This window comes from Aphelocoma coerulescens, chromosome 1 (genome assembly GCF_041296385.1).
Source record: "Aphelocoma coerulescens isolate FSJ_1873_10779 chromosome 1, UR_Acoe_1.0, whole genome shotgun sequence".
Classification (NCBI taxonomy): Eukaryota; Metazoa; Chordata; class Aves; order Passeriformes; family Corvidae; genus Aphelocoma; species Aphelocoma coerulescens.
In genome coordinates this window covers 109,083,375-109,100,563 of record NC_091013.1, presented here as the reverse complement: position 1 = coordinate 109,100,563, position 17,189 = coordinate 109,083,375, and the positions used below count along the sequence as shown (strand labels likewise).

General features: G+C 37.6%; 1 protein-coding gene across 2 annotated transcripts in view; it reads left to right on the top strand.

The window, feature by feature from the left end:
* USP25 (ubiquitin specific peptidase 25) overlaps positions 1–17,189 on the top strand; it is an 89,099-nt gene that overhangs the window by 17,168 nt on the left and 54,742 nt on the right. For both annotated transcript variants that reach the window (XM_069024155.1, XM_069024147.1), the window contains exons 2-4: positions 3,337–3,414; positions 4,485–4,629; positions 13,716–13,839. In XM_069024155.1, the coding sequence (XP_068880256.1) occupies positions 3,337–3,414; positions 4,485–4,629; positions 13,716–13,839 (347 nt within the window). The remainder of the gene's footprint in view (positions 1–3,336; positions 3,415–4,484; positions 4,630–13,715; positions 13,840–17,189) is intronic.

Here is a 17,189-nt window from a genome sequence, read left to right as displayed (position 1 = left end):
CTTCGTTTTAGTGTAGGGTGAGTTCTTTTGGATATTTTTGGGTATAGCCTTTGAATGAATTATAATTGTTTAATATATCTATGTGTTTTTAGACATTTGAGGTCCTATATGCTAGTCACTTCAGCTCTAGTTAGCCCAAGCTTCACGAAAAGTAAAGCTTTTAGGGTAAATGTAATCAGAATGAGCATTAATAGGCATGAGGAGGGTGGCTTGCTTCATATGTAGAAGTCTGTCTGTAGTGTTGTATTAAATATTTCTTATCATACAGAAGAGACTTAACTGTTTAGCAGTCGCATTAGAAATTGATCTCCATGCTTCAGTCATGGGTAATAGTAAAATAAGTTTCCTGTATGCCACAATAACCAGAGCTAAAGGAATATTATTTAAAAAAAAAAAAAAGAAATTTACTCATTTTGACTTTTGCAGTGTAATACAGATGCACTAAATGAAGTCACATCAGGAATTAAGTAATATTAGCTCTCTGAATATGGTTGCAATTGTTTCATAAGCATATTAAGTGAAAAGAAAAGCAGAAAGAAATTTGAATTTCAGCCCCTGATAGTCAATGAGGAAAGAGTTTGATAGTAGCTGCCTGCTCAGTCACTTACAATGAAAAGAAGTAGAATTACCTGTGTTAATATAGTTTCATGGGTGATAAGAAACTGTCATTAAAACAGTGAAGGAGAATAGTGACAAGTTAAACATCCAGTTGCAAGAAAGGTCAGTACACAGTAAAGATGCAATTACATCAGATTTGAGAGGATGAGGGCACATGGTGAATTTGTGGAAAAGAAGGCCACCAGTTGGAGTTTTTAGCTCCTTTATGCAGTTTTACAATTGTTTCTGAAAATCTGTTAGTCTGTTAGCAGGTATTAAAAGAACACGTTGATCGGGTGGAAACAATTTCAATTTTACTTCTTCTAGAAAGGGAATGTATCCATTCTTTAAATTCTGCATGATTTGAAATAAGTCAATTAGAAATTTATGGCAACTTGTCCACATGTAGCTGAAAAAAACAGCAATGTCTAAACCAGACAAATGCCCCAAAGCTCCATTTAAGGTATTCAGGAGAACTGTTAATTTTCCTCTTAATTCCTGTCACTTCTAACTAGGGTGATTATGAATTCTCCATGTTGTTCTTTTAATTACCAGTTAGAAATTCTGAAGCTGAGTGCCTTAAACTTTTGGCCTTAAAAAGAAGTATACTTAAATACTTAAATCATCTCCTGATGAGAAAGGAGCATCTCTGGGCTTGGTTCTGATCTGTTAAATGTATATGTCCTTGGGAAGGGGACCTTGAAGCACAGCTTTTACACTGGAATACTGAAATGTGGATATAAACTACAGATGTCTAAGTTTATAAGTCACAGCTGTGCTCATAAATTAACAGCCAATATTTTGAACTGCTAAGAGATTGTTTGTTGGTAAACGGTCTCTTCTGCCTTTTCCCAGTCTCTGTGAACAATGAAGATCCTCCAGTCAGCCTTTCCAAGTGTTGTATATATTGTGGAAGATACAGAAATCTGTTATAACTTGTTGTTGTAATAATTTACAGTGAAACTATTTTCTGTTTTGTTCACCATCATGTTGGTGGCAAATAAGAAAACAAATCCACTTTACCGTCATGCCCTTGGATTGCTGCTGCCAATTTTAATGCTGTTGTAATTATTTTTCCCAAATACTTTATTTCTTTTCTTTGTTTCTTTCCAGACATAGGGGCAGGAAAGCAACTTTATAGGGGAAACAAGTCGTGGCTTTGTACAGTGCTGTGAAATGCACAGAGTAAACAAACGAGGGGGTGAGGGATAGGGATAGAGTGGGAGTTTGTTTTCCTGCATCACTTCACTTCTCTTGTGCCAACAGAAGGGTTTTTAAAAGGAAAAGAAAAAAGAAAGAGGCAAATTGGATTGTTAGCAGTGTCTCTTAGGATCATAAATGAAGGGAAGATTGTGTATGTAATTCATAAGCATCCTGAACTATACGCCTTCTATTTCAACTTATTAGGGCATGAAGTAGTGCCTGCCAGGTTAATTTCACACTGGGGAATTCAGCATTCATGCAGCTCTTAATTTCCTCCTCTATACAAAGCAGTGATAAGGAGAGAATAAGGGTATTTGAGTATTTGATTCCAAATAATTCACTTTAAAGATAAGTATTTTAGAAGTAGCCACAAGACAATTATAGTTGCTATTTTAAATTGAATTTGGAGAGTAGCAGGAGAATGTTTATTTCTTCCCGATAGGAAATATGTTTTTTGTCTTGCAAACAAAACCCTGTACTTTACAAAAATCTTCTCTTTCATAGATTAAATTACTGTTTGGAGTTCAGGATGTGGTGGGCAAAGAATTAAAAAGAAAAACCACTTGAAAATATCTTTTCTCCATTTCCCATCTGCCAAAGGAACAATTAAATTTGTTAGTATGGAACAATGGTCAGTGCTCTGTGTTTTCATGGTTTTAATGGTTAAGATGCTTTTAATGATTAACAGGAATTCAAGGATTGTTCCAGCGTAGTGCCTGCTTTTTGCTTCTGTGATGTGATAGCTGAGCATGAGCAGAGTGAATCATCTGTTGGCTCTAAACAGGGGTGGGACGAGGTTTTTATTTAAATAAAACAAAACCAAGACACAAAGTTCTTACGGAATGAATATTTAAGAGACCCAGGACCTCTTGTTCTTTTTCTAGTTCCAAATGTTACTTTAAACTCAGTCATGGATGCTGACTAATGTGATTTGGGAGAGTTGGATACAACTGGTCTAGGAAGGCAGCTTGGATGGATTCCTGAAGTTCTGTTTCAGTATCAAGAAACTGTTTTGTTTGGAGTTTTAAATAGAATTTCTCTTAAAACACCTCAGTGATCAGTAAAGTTGAATTTCCTGATTTTGTGGTTGGAATGACTAGGAATTATTTATGTTAAGGAAATAATGGGGTTGAGAGTAACTGGGAGTTAAAAAAGTTGGTTTTGGTGGGAGTTCAGTCAGCTATTTCCCCTACTGCCTTTGGAGACCAAAGCTGCGGAGTTTTATTTGTTTAGAAGGGCCAATTGTGGCTTTATATAGGCTAGTTGAGTCCATGTTGCCTAAGCTTACCCATTTTTTTGTTTAAAAAAATCCAAAACCAAGCAAGCCCAGGAAAATGCAAAATCATAACATTTGGGAATTAGAAGTGCCCGAATTGCAGAAACTAAGACAAACTTGAGTAATGAAGTACCGCTTTTTGGTGCATAAACTTCAAATGGAGATGCCCTTAATATTTGTGGAGGAATGTGCTTTTGTAAGTAATTGGTTTTGCTGTTATTTGGCTCTAATCTTATTTTGATGATGTTTTTTTGTTTTAGCACCAGCAAACATTTTTAAATCAGCTGAGGGAGATCACCGGTATCAATGACATCCAAGTACTACAACAGGCACTGAAGGTAAGGTAAACTGACTTGTAGCTGAGTGCACCTGAATGTATCTTAACTGCCTGTGAAAGCCATAAATCCCACCCTTTCTTACTCTTGTCCCTCCCTTCCTTCCCAGCTTGAATTTATTTCAGGGGAAATGATGGCTTGTTCACTTTACAAGGAATCTTGTTCTCTTTTGGTACTGACATAAAAATTAATCCAGTGTTCAGAAATGAAAAGACAGGAATGTTACGACTTGCCTGTAACCTTTGTGTGAATTGTTCTGGGATACATTGGTGCTACTACAGCTGGTCAGCTGCTGAGGAATCAAGTGGTGTTTTCTTGTCAAGGTGTGGTTGTTTTCTATCATGCACACGCCTTTCTCATTGTGCAGAATGAAGAACTCTGCTTAAACTTGCCAGCCTTTGCTAACTTGGTATTGTTTCACCGTTTTTTCAGCCACAGTAATTTATTCCACAGCACAGAAGAGTTCTTTGATGCAAGAATGGCAGGTCTCTCTGTATTCTATTTCCGTATACTTAAATAGATATAAAAACTTTAAAAATGCTTTGTCTCCCTCAAGCAGAACTATTTAGCCATTTATACATGGTAGGTGAGAATTTAGTAATTTAAATCAAATATATATATATATATATATACACACACAAAAAATAGTTGTTTTTAGCATAAGTCGTGTGCACAACTGCTTTTCAAAAACCAGGATCTCTGGCTTTAAAAATGAAACTGTAGATTTTCAGAAAAATTCATCTGACTGCTGTTGAGAAGCCTGTGAATGTGCTGGTTGTGTTGTTGAGAGGTTGACCTACACTATAAGACGGTGTTTTGTTTGTTTTTTTTCTGCAATAAGTGGAACGTCACCAAAACAAGTTTTTATAAGATGTTTTATCTTTACTTTGGTTAAAAATATTGAAATATGCAGAATATGTCAAGTTTGGAAACTTTATTTTCTAGTCAGTATTTTTACTTGACAGTACAGTGGCTATTGACTTGAAGTTGCTAATCATGTAGTTTGCTTTTAAGAAAAATTATAAAAAGAGTGAGGGGGCTCTCACTTCTTGGGGGGTTTTTTATGCTTAAAGGACAGCAATGGTAATCTGGAGTTGGCTGTGGCTTTTCTCACCGCGAAGAATGCCAAAGTTCCCCAACTAGAGGAGGCAACTTACTACCAAACAGCCCTTCCTGGGAATGACAGATACATCAGCGTGGGCAGCCAGGCAGACACCAGTAGGTATTTTTTCTTTTCATAAGTTTAGTGTAAAGGCATGGGAAATAAAACTTGCCTGTGACAAAACTGTTAATCTGCAGATAATTCTTACTTATCAATTCTTTGATTAATATGTGTTCTTTCCTTTCTTATTTCAGTGGGGGGTGTTTTGTTTTGTTGTTGGTTTTTCGTTTGTTTTGTTTTGTTTTTTGTTTTTTTTTAATTTGAGCTATCTTTAAGCATTACCTTTACATGTATGTATGGTACTGATAAAAGGGTGAATGACTGGGCCTTCCATATTTTTTTCCTTTTTTTCCTCCCTCACCATATTACAAGATTTATTTTGGGGTCATGCAGTAAATGATTTAAGGCAAAAGCTGGGTACTCCTCCATCAAAACATAATTGGAGAAGAGTCTGTCATTGTCTGCCTTAATATGCTAAAGCTTAATAACCTTAAGAGTAGTTTCTCCCTGACAGGAATGACTTTCCCAAAGGGAAAAGTGGGAGGTTAAGTGTGTATTTTGTAATAAAAGAGTAGGTATTTTATATATGAAATTAGCATTAAATATACCTGATTTTAAACAGTTTCATTTAGTTGATACGGAGGTCCCACAACCTGCATTTCTCTAAGTTGTGCAGGTTCTAGTCCTCTGCTTTAGTGTAGTTTTTTTTTATGGGAGAAAAAATTAAATGTGTTCTGCAAATAAATATAGGAAATAACATAGAAATAAAAGTCAAAGGAAGTTATGTAGTGGGATTGATTTCTGTAAAATCTGAGTTTCTTGATGCTATAGTTATTTTATTCACAGTGCAGTGGAGAATAATTATATATCAGTTCTTTGGCCATATATGTAGTACATCTATGTAGATTTTATTAAACTAGTAGAATTATTTAGTGTCTCCTGCAGTAGGATTTTTCCCCCCTTTGTTTTGCTCATGGTGGCTTCAATGTAAAGAAGTTTAGTTAGATCTCCTTATCAATTGTACAATTATCTTTTGTCTGTAGAACACTGACATGAACTTCTTAAACTTTTTTTTTTTAGTTAGTGATGAATTTATTCTCAGCATGTCAGATCTGAAAATGGCATTTAAATCCTTGGTATTACTAGCAACCCTGTATAAAGTGTCCCGAGTGCATTATTGGCAGTTGTGTTATCCCTGCACTAAGTTGTGGTGGGTGGCTTGGGGTTTTTTGTGTGTTTTTTTCTTTTCACTCCTTTGGAAAGAAAACACATACAAGCCTTCCCCATGTGTTTAATTTTCAGTGTCAGGAAATTGCCACTGAGGAAATGAAGGCTTTTAAGAACAAACTCACCGCTGTGTTATAGTTCCTGGTACTGACAACCTACTATGGCAGTGGAATAGTAAGCTGGATTCTCTTGGAGTCTGTGTTTAATTAGATTTAATAGTAATCCCATTAATAGAAGTATTTAGTTTTGCTGTCACTCACTGTGCTGTACAACCTTACTGAAGAAATGAGGGACAATGGAAAGGGATATGAATCAAACCTGCAAGAGCATACATTGCCTGTGACTGATGGTCAAACTGAGAAGAGTAGGTCTTGAGTTGTACATTCCAAGGTGAATTTCAGGATTGTCTTCTCTTTTCTGGAGGGCTGAAGTGCAGACCCAGGTTCCTTAGAGCTACACAGCATGACAAGTCAGTAATCAAGAAGCACCAACTGCTGCGGGAAAAATAGATTTTTAAAATTTTTTTTAACATCATTGGTGTCTGGTCAGGTCCTCACTGGCAACAAAGTTGAGAGCCCTTGGCCACCCTTTGTTGTTTTAGTTAGACTGAAAACACGTTATGAGATAAAGGCATCTTTGTCAACTTTTCATCATATTGAAGGACTTACAAGGCAAGAACTGAACACCTACAGCAGAACAAAAGCCTAAAGCAGTGTGATAATGGAGCCCCCTCCAGGCCCCCAGAGATCTAGTGAAAGCTTCTGGAAGAAACCCACACTTTCCTTGTAATGTGCTTGCATGTAATTATTTGGATTCTAGACTTAAAAGTCTAGTGCACCTGAAAGGCCAAGTCTCAGGGCCCTGTGTTAGTGAGCACTGTCATGCAAGGGAGTGTGAAAGAGCAATGACTTGTGAGGAGAGAATGGAAGGGTGGGCACAGGATGGAACACCTTCCTCAGGGATGGCTTTGACCATCACCTCTCCCTTCTGCAAAAGAACTCTTATTAGCAGTTCTCAGTGGCTATGCTGAGTTGCTGACAGGATCTTATCTCTCAAATTGGACTCCCTTTATTATCTCACATAGGTATAATTACATGAATTAATTATAACTCACCCTTACTGTTCCTTACTGCTTAACTACCTGTGTGTTTGGAACTCGGGATGTTATGAGTCACCGAACTTTGCAGTCCTGCCAAGTTAAAGCATCCAAACTGGGAATGAGAGAGTCACAGATAAATACCAGGGCTGTTTTTTATGCCACAGAAAAACCTGCAGCCATTTACAAAGGCTGTTGAATGTATTCCTTGCGTAAAGATATATCAGATGTGTCCTGTGAGCTTGACTGACTGCATTTGTTTGACGTGGTTACTTAGTTAAGGGGTAAAATGAAAATGTTAATGTGTACCATAACAGCCAGTGATTAGCATGAATGGTTAACTGGCTCTTCCAAAAGTGACAGTGGTCATAAGTGGGGTGAGAGTTGCATGCTAGATGGTAGGAGGTATAAGGAAACCTGGTTTGTATTATTACAAAATGCAGCATTTTGACAGCTGCAAAAATATTAATGGATTTGCATAAAATCTACTTCATCTTTTAAATAAAGACTGACTTGCACAGTGTTACTCACGTTGCTTACCTTTTTGTCTGTTCAAAATGGCATGTGCAAGCACCTGCAAATGTAGTATTTTCACATCAACAGTGATGCAAGCTTAGTGCAAATCACCATTTGCAAAGGTGGTTTTAATATTTTGACTTTCTTTTCCTTCCTGCAATCTGTGAAGAGAAAGTGCTTAAACAATAGGCTTGCATTGTACAGATGCACTCTTTTTAATCTAAGGTAATTTTAATGTTCCACTTGCTAGAGTAAATCCCAGGCATTGTGCTTAAAGAAAAACGAAAGAAGTTGAGTAGTACTTTCAAATGTTTTCACTTTATTGATTTCTCTAGAAACCTTTTTATTCCCATTTGAAGTAATTTTGTGTATTTCCTTCTATGGCTGCACAGCAGAACTGTTGGATTGCTAAGAATGTATCCATTTTCTTGTTATTATTGAAGGAACTTGAAGAACCCAGGGTTAAAGGAAGCAGTTGAATGTAGAGATGTATTTTGGAAGTTGTGTTGTGTTCCAATGAAACAGCTGTCAGGACAAATTCTCTCCCTCCCTTCTTTTGAAAACTCAGTTATTTTTCATTATAACTGAATTATTAGTCTTTGCAATTGCACATTCCATAGCCAAACCAAAAGATTTCAAGCCCTTTTATAAGGGCATAGTACAGTGTAACTGTTTTGTGTGGCATTTCATAATTTGAGGATTGTAGACTTCATGGCTTCTCGCTTTTTATATCTTCCTGTTCTTAGTTTGAGCCTTTGCATATGTTTCAAAAGTCATTCAGTCAGCCCTTTCCAGTGAGGTAGAGTTTAGATTCAGCTGTACCTAAATCCTTTTGAAGTGGTGTTTATAAAACATTTCTTACTGTTCCATTCTAGAGACTCTGAAAAGTGTATGGGGTAATTTGTTTTGGAGCTTCACTGTCCCTACTTTTTAGACTCCTAGTGTCTTGCCTAAATTCCTTTTGCTTCAGGTTAAGTCCTTTACTCCTTGTGTGTCCCCTGTGGAAATTATAGTAAACTTCATTCCTTTTATCTCAAAGTGTTGTGTGCTCGAAGACAGTGTATTATAAGACTTCTCTCAGATCTAAATGAAACAGCCTAAATTCCTTCCAAGTATTTGGATGCATTTCCTACACCTACTGTCCTTTTTTTTTTCTTCTCCTCTAGGCCTTCTTTAGTCTGCTTTTTTTTCTGAGCTGTGGCATTTGAAACAGTAATGAAGACATCACCTTAGTTCTAAAGAAAAAATAGGTGAATCTCTATAAATATCCATGTAGTACTCTGACAGAAGTGTAACACTTCCTATTTTCTTCAGTGCTGTGATGATGTGAATTGCAGATTGAACATGAGTTGGCTGTAGCTCCTGGAGCCTTCTTGGCACAAGTCCTAGTCAGTCCTCATTCTCTAGCTGTTCATTTATTGTTTCTGTGAGGAGAATTTGACAGTGGCTTCTTCTGTCACCTTGCCTGACTCAGCCATCGCTATGATTCTTCATTACATTTCCTTCTATTTCAGGGATTACTTGTGTCATCTCCATCCAGGTTCCTGGGAGTTTGGCCAGCTTGGTATGTCAAGGTCCCTGCTTCAAAATGTCAGGAGTCTTGTACCTTGAGGTCTTCTTCTCATCTTACAGATTCACTTGTTGCTTTGTGTCATGATTACCTCTCCCCCATCGGTGTGAGAGTTGTCAGTTTAAGGTGTTATAATCGTAGGATGTTGTAAATACAGCTGAGATGGGGAAGCTGTGAGATAGTGGTGGCTAATATTTACAAGCTCCTGCACCAGTACAGCAGTTTGACCTGGCTAAATAGCTGGAGAGGTGCTGGGTGCTCTCCCCCCATCCAGTTTAAACCAAAATTGGCATATACAGCCCCCTAAATTCTTTTAAATCTTCACATTGGGAGCCTGAGACCACTGTGAATTTTAACATCACAGAATAGGTGGCAGTATATAGGATCTTGCATAGCCCTGCTTGTAATAAATAAACCAGATGTAGTCTCAACTTTCTTTTTTGCATCTTTATATTCTTGATGTGTTGAAATTGGAATCTTGCTGCTGGACTTTAATACTTCGCACCACTCCGTTGAACCCATTAAGGCTGCCCCTTCATTTTTTCTCTTCCTGTTCCAGTTGTTGCATCACTGTGGATGTTCTACTGCCTGTCCCTGAGTTCAGTTGCTACTTCTGATCTGTCCCTCATGCTGAGTTTCCCAGCCTACTTAAGTTTGAAGTTTCTGCTCTCTGCCTCCTCCTCATATAAGTACCAAGTCAACAACACAGTAATTACTTTAATGACCTAGGCAATAACCAAGTAAGAACCATTTATTTAAATGATGATAAAAACTTCCTAAGTAAACAGATTAATAAATGCTTAGAAAAAAAGGAAGATCTGTGGGGATAGATATAGTGAGTGCATTTATTATACATACACTATTATATTTGCCACAAATTTCAATATAAAATTTAAAATTGCTTTGCAGAATTACAAACGATGTCAAACTCTCTGAATCTTATGTATCAGGACACATAATTTTATAATAATATTGTAAACCAAGAATACATTTCTTTGTAAAACAAGTGATTAATTATGAATGCTAGTTTTATTTGAATAAACACGCATGCACTAAGCCAGACTGTGTTGATGAGCAGTTTCTTCGCTCATAGAGAACTTTTTCATAAGTAAACTTTATTTACTAGTCATGGCCCGGTTAAGAATGTTTACTTTCTAAGGCTATTTGACATTACAGTAATAAGCACCTTTATGAGGATGAGCCAGTGAGAACTGAAGTGTTCTGTGGGCTAAGTGAGAGGAGTGTTATGAAACTGCCATATGTAAATTAAAGTCAGGTAACTAAATTTGGGCAAGTGGCATTATTCTTACACCTTTCTGAAATGCATCCTTCAGCCTATCACAGAAGAAACTTGTGTGTCTGAGAAACTTTGAGTGAAAGTAATCTTTTTCATTTTTCTTCAAACTCACATTCAGAGAAGTCTGTTGGTCAGATAGGAAACTTCAGTAGCTCAGTTTCATGAATGAGTTCTACTGTTAATAGCTGTAACATTAACATCCCCACACAAGAATTTATAAAACATGAAGATATTTTAAAACAAAAACAAGAAAACAAACCTGCTTGAACTTCATGTATTGTATGTACTCTAGTATAATCTGTAACCATCTGACAGGAATACAAGCTGTGCAGACAAGGTAACATATATATATATATAAATCTATATATTTATTCTTGGTTTTTTAGAAAGAAGGGTTTAGTCTCAGACTGTTACCCTTCTTTTATGACTTCTATTGAAGTCTTCTTTAGCATCTTATGATTTAGGATTCAAGTCCTATGTGAGGTGTTGCAGCTTAATGAGTTACTGTGTCAGCTGAGATGCTGAAAAAGACCTTGAACCTGCTCCAGGTACAGCAAGCATGAGCTAAAATACATTATCTTAAATCTCAAAACCATTTTTATTTTACATTTGCTGTGAACTAAAAGCTTGCGTGAAGTAGGTTACCATGGATTAGATGATATTTATAAATGTAGTTTTTGACATAAATTATGCTAGGTAAACCCTCTGTGACATGAATTGATTGCACCACTCCCATGTAGTGGTAGTATCTGGCAGCAGGTCTTCACGCTATTGTCTTTTTTTCATGCAGAGCAGGAGCGGTGTATTAAGAGAATATTTCTGAGGAGAATCCTATAGGGTCTACTCAAAACCTTTGCATGCCAAAACAAACTCTTTTGGCTCATCTGCTTTTGGAAAGCAAACAGTAATAAAAAATTTTGGGTTTTAATATTAAAATTATGTAATCACTGGTAATATGAATGGTAATAAACTTCTGAACACATAGGGTGGTGGTATAGATTAATAAAAATTAGAGAGCTAGGGAGGTGCAAAGAAGTTGAATATTTTAATGGAAGTGTGAGTTGGAGTTGATCCAGATAGATTTTTATATAATGGGGGAGGTTTTGTTAAATATATAATTTTCACCTACATTAAGAGTTTTTTTCTAGAAAATATTGTCCATACAGGGAAACTGACTTCTTAATCTAATTTCCTTTATTGTCATATAAAAATTTCATCACTCTTACCTGACTAGAGGATAGCTCAAGGAACATTCCTCTCCATAAGGAAGTGACCAGAGTAACCCTGTACTTGTCCATCAACATGTGTGGCTGCTGGGTTGTGACCACTATTGCTACTTTGAGAAATGCAGCTTGGCTTCAGGGGAGATGAGGTGCTGTGTGTGGCTCCTTGTAAATGCGCAGAAAATACAACACAAGCACCACATTTTAGAGCATAATAGGTAGTGTGTGTGTGTGGTGAGGGGATCCTCATATCTCTGTCAACCTTTCTAGTCTCCTTCTTCTCTGAGGCTGCAGGACGGAGGCAGGTTTGCATGTGACCCAGGCTGAGGTGGCATTTTTGCCCAAATTATGTTGTTCTCAGCATGGCAGCTTATTTATCAAAACTTCTCTCGGGGAGACTTCTGCTGGTGGTGGTTGTAATTGCTTTAGTACTTCTGAAGGAGAATTTCAGGCATCTGAGTTGAAGCACCCTTCTGTTATGCTGGAAGATCTGAGCTGACTGTAGAAGGCCTAAGAATAAAATTAGGAAGTGCTGCTTTTATAGTAATAGTGTTTTTCCATACTTCTAGATCACGACAGATTGCCCAGTGTACTCTGCAGGTAAGAGTGCTTCCTTTAAAGGCCCACTAAATAGAATAGAAATTTAACCATTATTTGGAGGAAGCAGGGCTGAGTTTAAAACTAGAAGATTTAGAAGGTTTTGAAGATGCTGATGTTAACAGAAAACTTTCTTTACAGCTTCTTTCTGGTTTCAGCTTTCTGCCAGGACAAGTCATCCCATTTTCTGTTCATGCATGGCTGTGGCAATGATTCTTGTATACTGAGTTCAGTATTTTGTTCTGATCCAGTGAGAAATGTCCCAAAAAAAAGAAAGCCCAGGGAAACAGGGGAAGCTACAGTCTCTACAGCGAGCCAGCCCATGCAGGAGAAAAGTCTGCACCTAGACAGACAAGCTCCTTGGGGTAATTGGGTTGGCCTGTGGAAGGAGAAATGCTGACAAACCTCTTGGCTCTCTTTGTGAGCAATTGCCAGTTTCAAATCTGTATCTCTTTCTCCTAGAGCCTTTCAGCTTCTGATGGCCAAACCCCAGGCTGGAGACAAGTGCCTTTCATAACTCTTTGGGTAAACTTTGCATTGGAAGAGGGAGACCCCAACCAGCCCATGCTCCCTGTGCGTGTCTGTCTGGTATTGCACGCACAAGTCTCTTTTGCACTTTTCCTCTCTGTCTGTCTGACTTGGAAAACGAGACTTTTGACCCTAGAAATGGTGACAGTGACCTTGACTTTTCTGAAGATCATGTGCAGATGATGGACATGCCTGTAGGCTCTAGCTGCTCTAAAAGCTTGGCTGTACCTGATAGGGACATGATTTTTGTTGTGGTGTGTAGTAGGATCCCACCTGAATCAGGAAGAGGGGTGTTGTTGCTGCCCTCAGGAAATAAGTTTGTGAGGGATGTCAGTATTTGATCCTTTAGGTAAGAAGAGGTGGTAAAGAAAGCAGAAGTTGGGCTGTTTTCAGTCAGTAGTCCATCCAGCATTCCCCATGTATACAAGTATGGATTCTCAATTTGTCTCCAGTATTTGTTTTCATGTTGAGATGTGATACTTCCAGTAGATGAAATTGGATTTAAATATGTTCAGAAAAGGAATGCACAGACAGGATAGAAAATAATTAGGTTGAGTAAGGAACTCTCCCACTTGTTATGAAGCTGTGTGAAATATTTGGCTCACTAGGGTACAGAAATACTTGTAGAATTTGGGGCTGTGTTGGGAAAACTCCATTATATTGTTTCTTCATGAGGAGGAAAAATTAACTGTGCTCAATTAAGGTGTCCTTTTTAAGTAAGGTCCTCTTCATTATGTGTTCCCTGAAGCAACTCAGTAGCTGAAGTAATGCATTTAAGTGTATTGCTTTAAGAAGGCTTTCAGAAAACATGGCTTCCTAAATTTGTCCCATAGCTTTGTGAAATGTAAGAATATTATGAGCAGGGAGAACTACAGCCCATCATATCAAGAGCAAGCTGCTGAGGTTTTTATCTGGCTTGGAGGCAGAAGGGAGCTGTTAGCAGGATTAGTGGTTGGAAGAGCGTAGTGCACAGGAGGGATGGACTGGAATGGTGCTCAGCAATCCACGTGGGCTCTCTCCTCTACAGTAAGACTTACCTTTCATTCTGTTTCACTTTTAATTTTGAGAAAGATAGTTTTGCTTTTCAGATGTGATTGATCTCACTGGAGATGATAAAGATGATCTTCAGAGGGCAATTGCCTTGAGTTTGGAGGAATCAAACAGGGCATTCAGGGAGACTGGAATAACAGATGAGGAACAAGCCATTAGCAGGTAAACAACCAACTTATATAAAGCAGAAATTAAATTAAAGAGTTGGAGATTGGCCTGTATTGCTTTTTAAACTTTTAACAAAGAATGACTTGTTTACTTTTACTTGTGCTACTGATATGCCTGGCTTCAGGATGTTGCTTTAATGTATTGTATGTTCTACACTGGAAAATAGTCTATTATGTGTGGACTAGGATTTAATAGTATGTTTCATATTGATATATTTGTTTAAATATGGAGGAAGTGGATGGAGATAGAGAATATGTGGTCATATTTAAATAGGACCTAAACCCCGAAGCTTCTCTTGTGTACCAGGTAAAAAGCAACAAAACCAAAATATAATTAAGAAGCCAATAAATACTTTATCCTGTTTTTTGCAGTGTTCGTTTTACAATAATGTTTTCTTCCCTCTGTGCAAAGGCTGAGACTGAGGGAGTGGGTATTAATATTATGACTTGAGTATATACTAAGAGCAGCTGCTCTATTTTAGCAGATGATTAATGTTATTAACCTATTTAACAAATAAGATTTATAAGCTTTGAGTGAAGTTCTGGATTTAAAGTTTTATAAACTTAACTCTCTCAATTTGGGTGTGATAAGAGTCTTTGAGTTAACTTTTGATCAGATTTTATGATAACTTTTTTGTACAGTTTATGTTTTTTGGTAATGTTGATACAATTATGAAATGTTTGGGACTTGAACTAAGCCTGGGTGTAGGGTTGTGTGGGAGGGATGTTGTTTCTTTTTTCCATCTGTAACTGGCCTTGGGAGGAATGTTGAGTTTTTCATTTGTGGCTGGCCTTGTTCTAAGGGAAACAGGCAATGATTTGATCCTTGATAGGACGCAAAGTACTGCCTCCTTGTAAAAGAGCAATTTTATAGAAAAATAATTTAGATGGCGGAGATTAACCACAATTATTCTTTTTCTCAGTTCATTGTGTTTGACAGGCTAAATGACTAATTAGAAAATTCTGTCTCTGAGAATATGGGTATTTTATTGCTTTATTTATATTACTTTATCAACAGTAATTTTCTTTTTCCTTTTGAAAAATAAATAGGCTAACATACCCTTCCACCCCCCCATCTGTGATAAAAGCCATCTTGTTATATGAATTTAAGATAACATATTTTAGGAGGGAAAGGTAGGATGAGAGGGATTTATATTCTCATTAGTAAGTGTAAGAAGTGTTTAAGGGGTTGCTTTTTTCTAAGACCTTGGTATGTGTATCTGTACAGGAGGATGGTGGAAGTTCTGTCCCGTTTTTTTTTCAGAAGGTCAGCTCTCACTTGTTCTTTTTTGAAAGGCAGAATTGTCATAATTACAGAATTGTGATTTAGGCAGGCACTCAGAAAGATGGACCTGTTTCTGGGGATGGAACACTTTCTCCCTCTTCTTCCTTTCCCAAGCCTTGACTGCTTGTGCTGTGCTCAATTCTTGGGAGCCTTGAAGATTTAGGGTATTTGCTGAAGACTTTGTTTTTCAATTTTGAAACTAAAAACTCCTCTTTGGTCCTATTTGCTTAGCCCATAACAGTATTATAAATACTTTCTACTTAAATTGCAGTGTATATTTTTTTGGCTGCAGAAAATAACAAAGTATGCCTTTTTTCTATATGTACAAAGGCATGTAGACAATCTGTTTGGTTATTTGCAAAGAAAATGTTGGTCTTGTGAAATAGACTTGCATCTAATGGCAAAATTGCATACAGTAATGTGTGCAATGTCAAATGAAGAGCTTATTGCAGGTCATATTCCCCTTGGTGCACTGCACCACATTTTCTGTGCTTCCTGGAGTGTTCTTTGGACCATTTGTTGCACAAATACATTTCACAAAGCCATACAAAAATATTCACTGAAGGATCCGTAGTATTTCATGACACAGGGAATGGAGTGGGACTTTGTGAATGGATGGAGAGATGAGTGAGGATCTTGAAGGTTTTGGCAGTACTGAGACATTAGATCAACTCAGTAACGTGGAAGCACTCTGAGCTGATGGCAAATGATGTCAGTGTTGAACAAATATAGAAAGTTCAGAATTCTTGATCTGAACTTTTCAATCAGTTTCGTTAAGGACAGAATTTCAGACTGGTTTTATTACAAAACCCCCCGCCCAAAAAAACCCCCACAAAACAAAACAAAAAACCCCCCACTTTGTAGTTAATACCCCGCAGAAAAATGTTGGCATTCCAATAGAAGGTGCAGGATCTCTGCAGAACTTCTCAAAACAAAAAGTAGAACACTGTGTTTGTAAACAAGTCAAGCTACAGCTATATGCTTTTGATTTTCTAGATAAAACAAGAAGCAGAAATCAAATAGGAGGTCAATAATAAGCAAATTCTAACTGTGGAAATATTTCGTTTTTAAAAATTCCTGCCATGTGCGTATTTAAATAGTTTTTGGTGTGGAGAATATTTTTTCAAAGGTATTCGTAGTAGTTTGGAACCTAATTTGCACAGATTTTGTTAGGGTTTCCAAGTGAGAATTAATGGAATTTCTTGACTTGTGTAATTAATGTTGTAATGCATGTAGAATTTGTGTTCCTGAATGTAATTGCTTTAGGCTGCATAATGAGGACAGATCTGATTACTGTGTAGGTGTTGAGAGGAGTGCATCTGAAATGTTCAAGTGTCCGAGCTGAACATCTTGTACATGGCACCCTTAAAGTCTTTTCCTGTTTCCTCTTTACATCTCCCAGAGAAATGTGCATGATCAGTGTACTTCCTGTTGTGAGAAAGTGTCTTCTGTTTATATTACTTTTCCTGGATTGAAGGAGTCTGAAACTGGCCAAATAGGGCTTCACTAAGGAAGGCAGTGAGATATTACTGGAAGGAGAAATCAGCTGGCCTGTGTTGTGCCTGCAGTACTGCCCATATAAGAATGAGTCCAGGCTGTCAGGGCATAAAGGATGTGCACAATCCCTGGGCTTTTTTTTTTTAAATCACAGTCACTGAAACTGCTAGGAACTCTGCACTGTGGTTAAGCATTGTGTGTGTAGATCCAAGGTGGGACTGTGAAATGTTGTAGAGTCAGGGATATATTCCTGGATGTCCAGCTGTAAGACAGTCGCAGTACAAATAGCTTCCCATGCTCTTTTATCTGAGTAACCTGACAGAGTGGGCTTTTCTGCAGCATGTTGAGTGGGCTTCCTCAGAGTGGTTTGACTGAATCTTTGTGCTGTGGACTTGCCTTGCCCTGGGGTTTTTGCTTTGTCTCGTGAGCCCTGTGCTGTTCTGCAAAGCTGCTTGGCTGTGCCCATCTTGTTACAGAGAAATAAAAAACTGTTTTCAAGTCTCATGCCAAGCCTGGCACTAACTAATCCTTGCTACAGCGTTTTGCTCCAAACAAGATTCCAG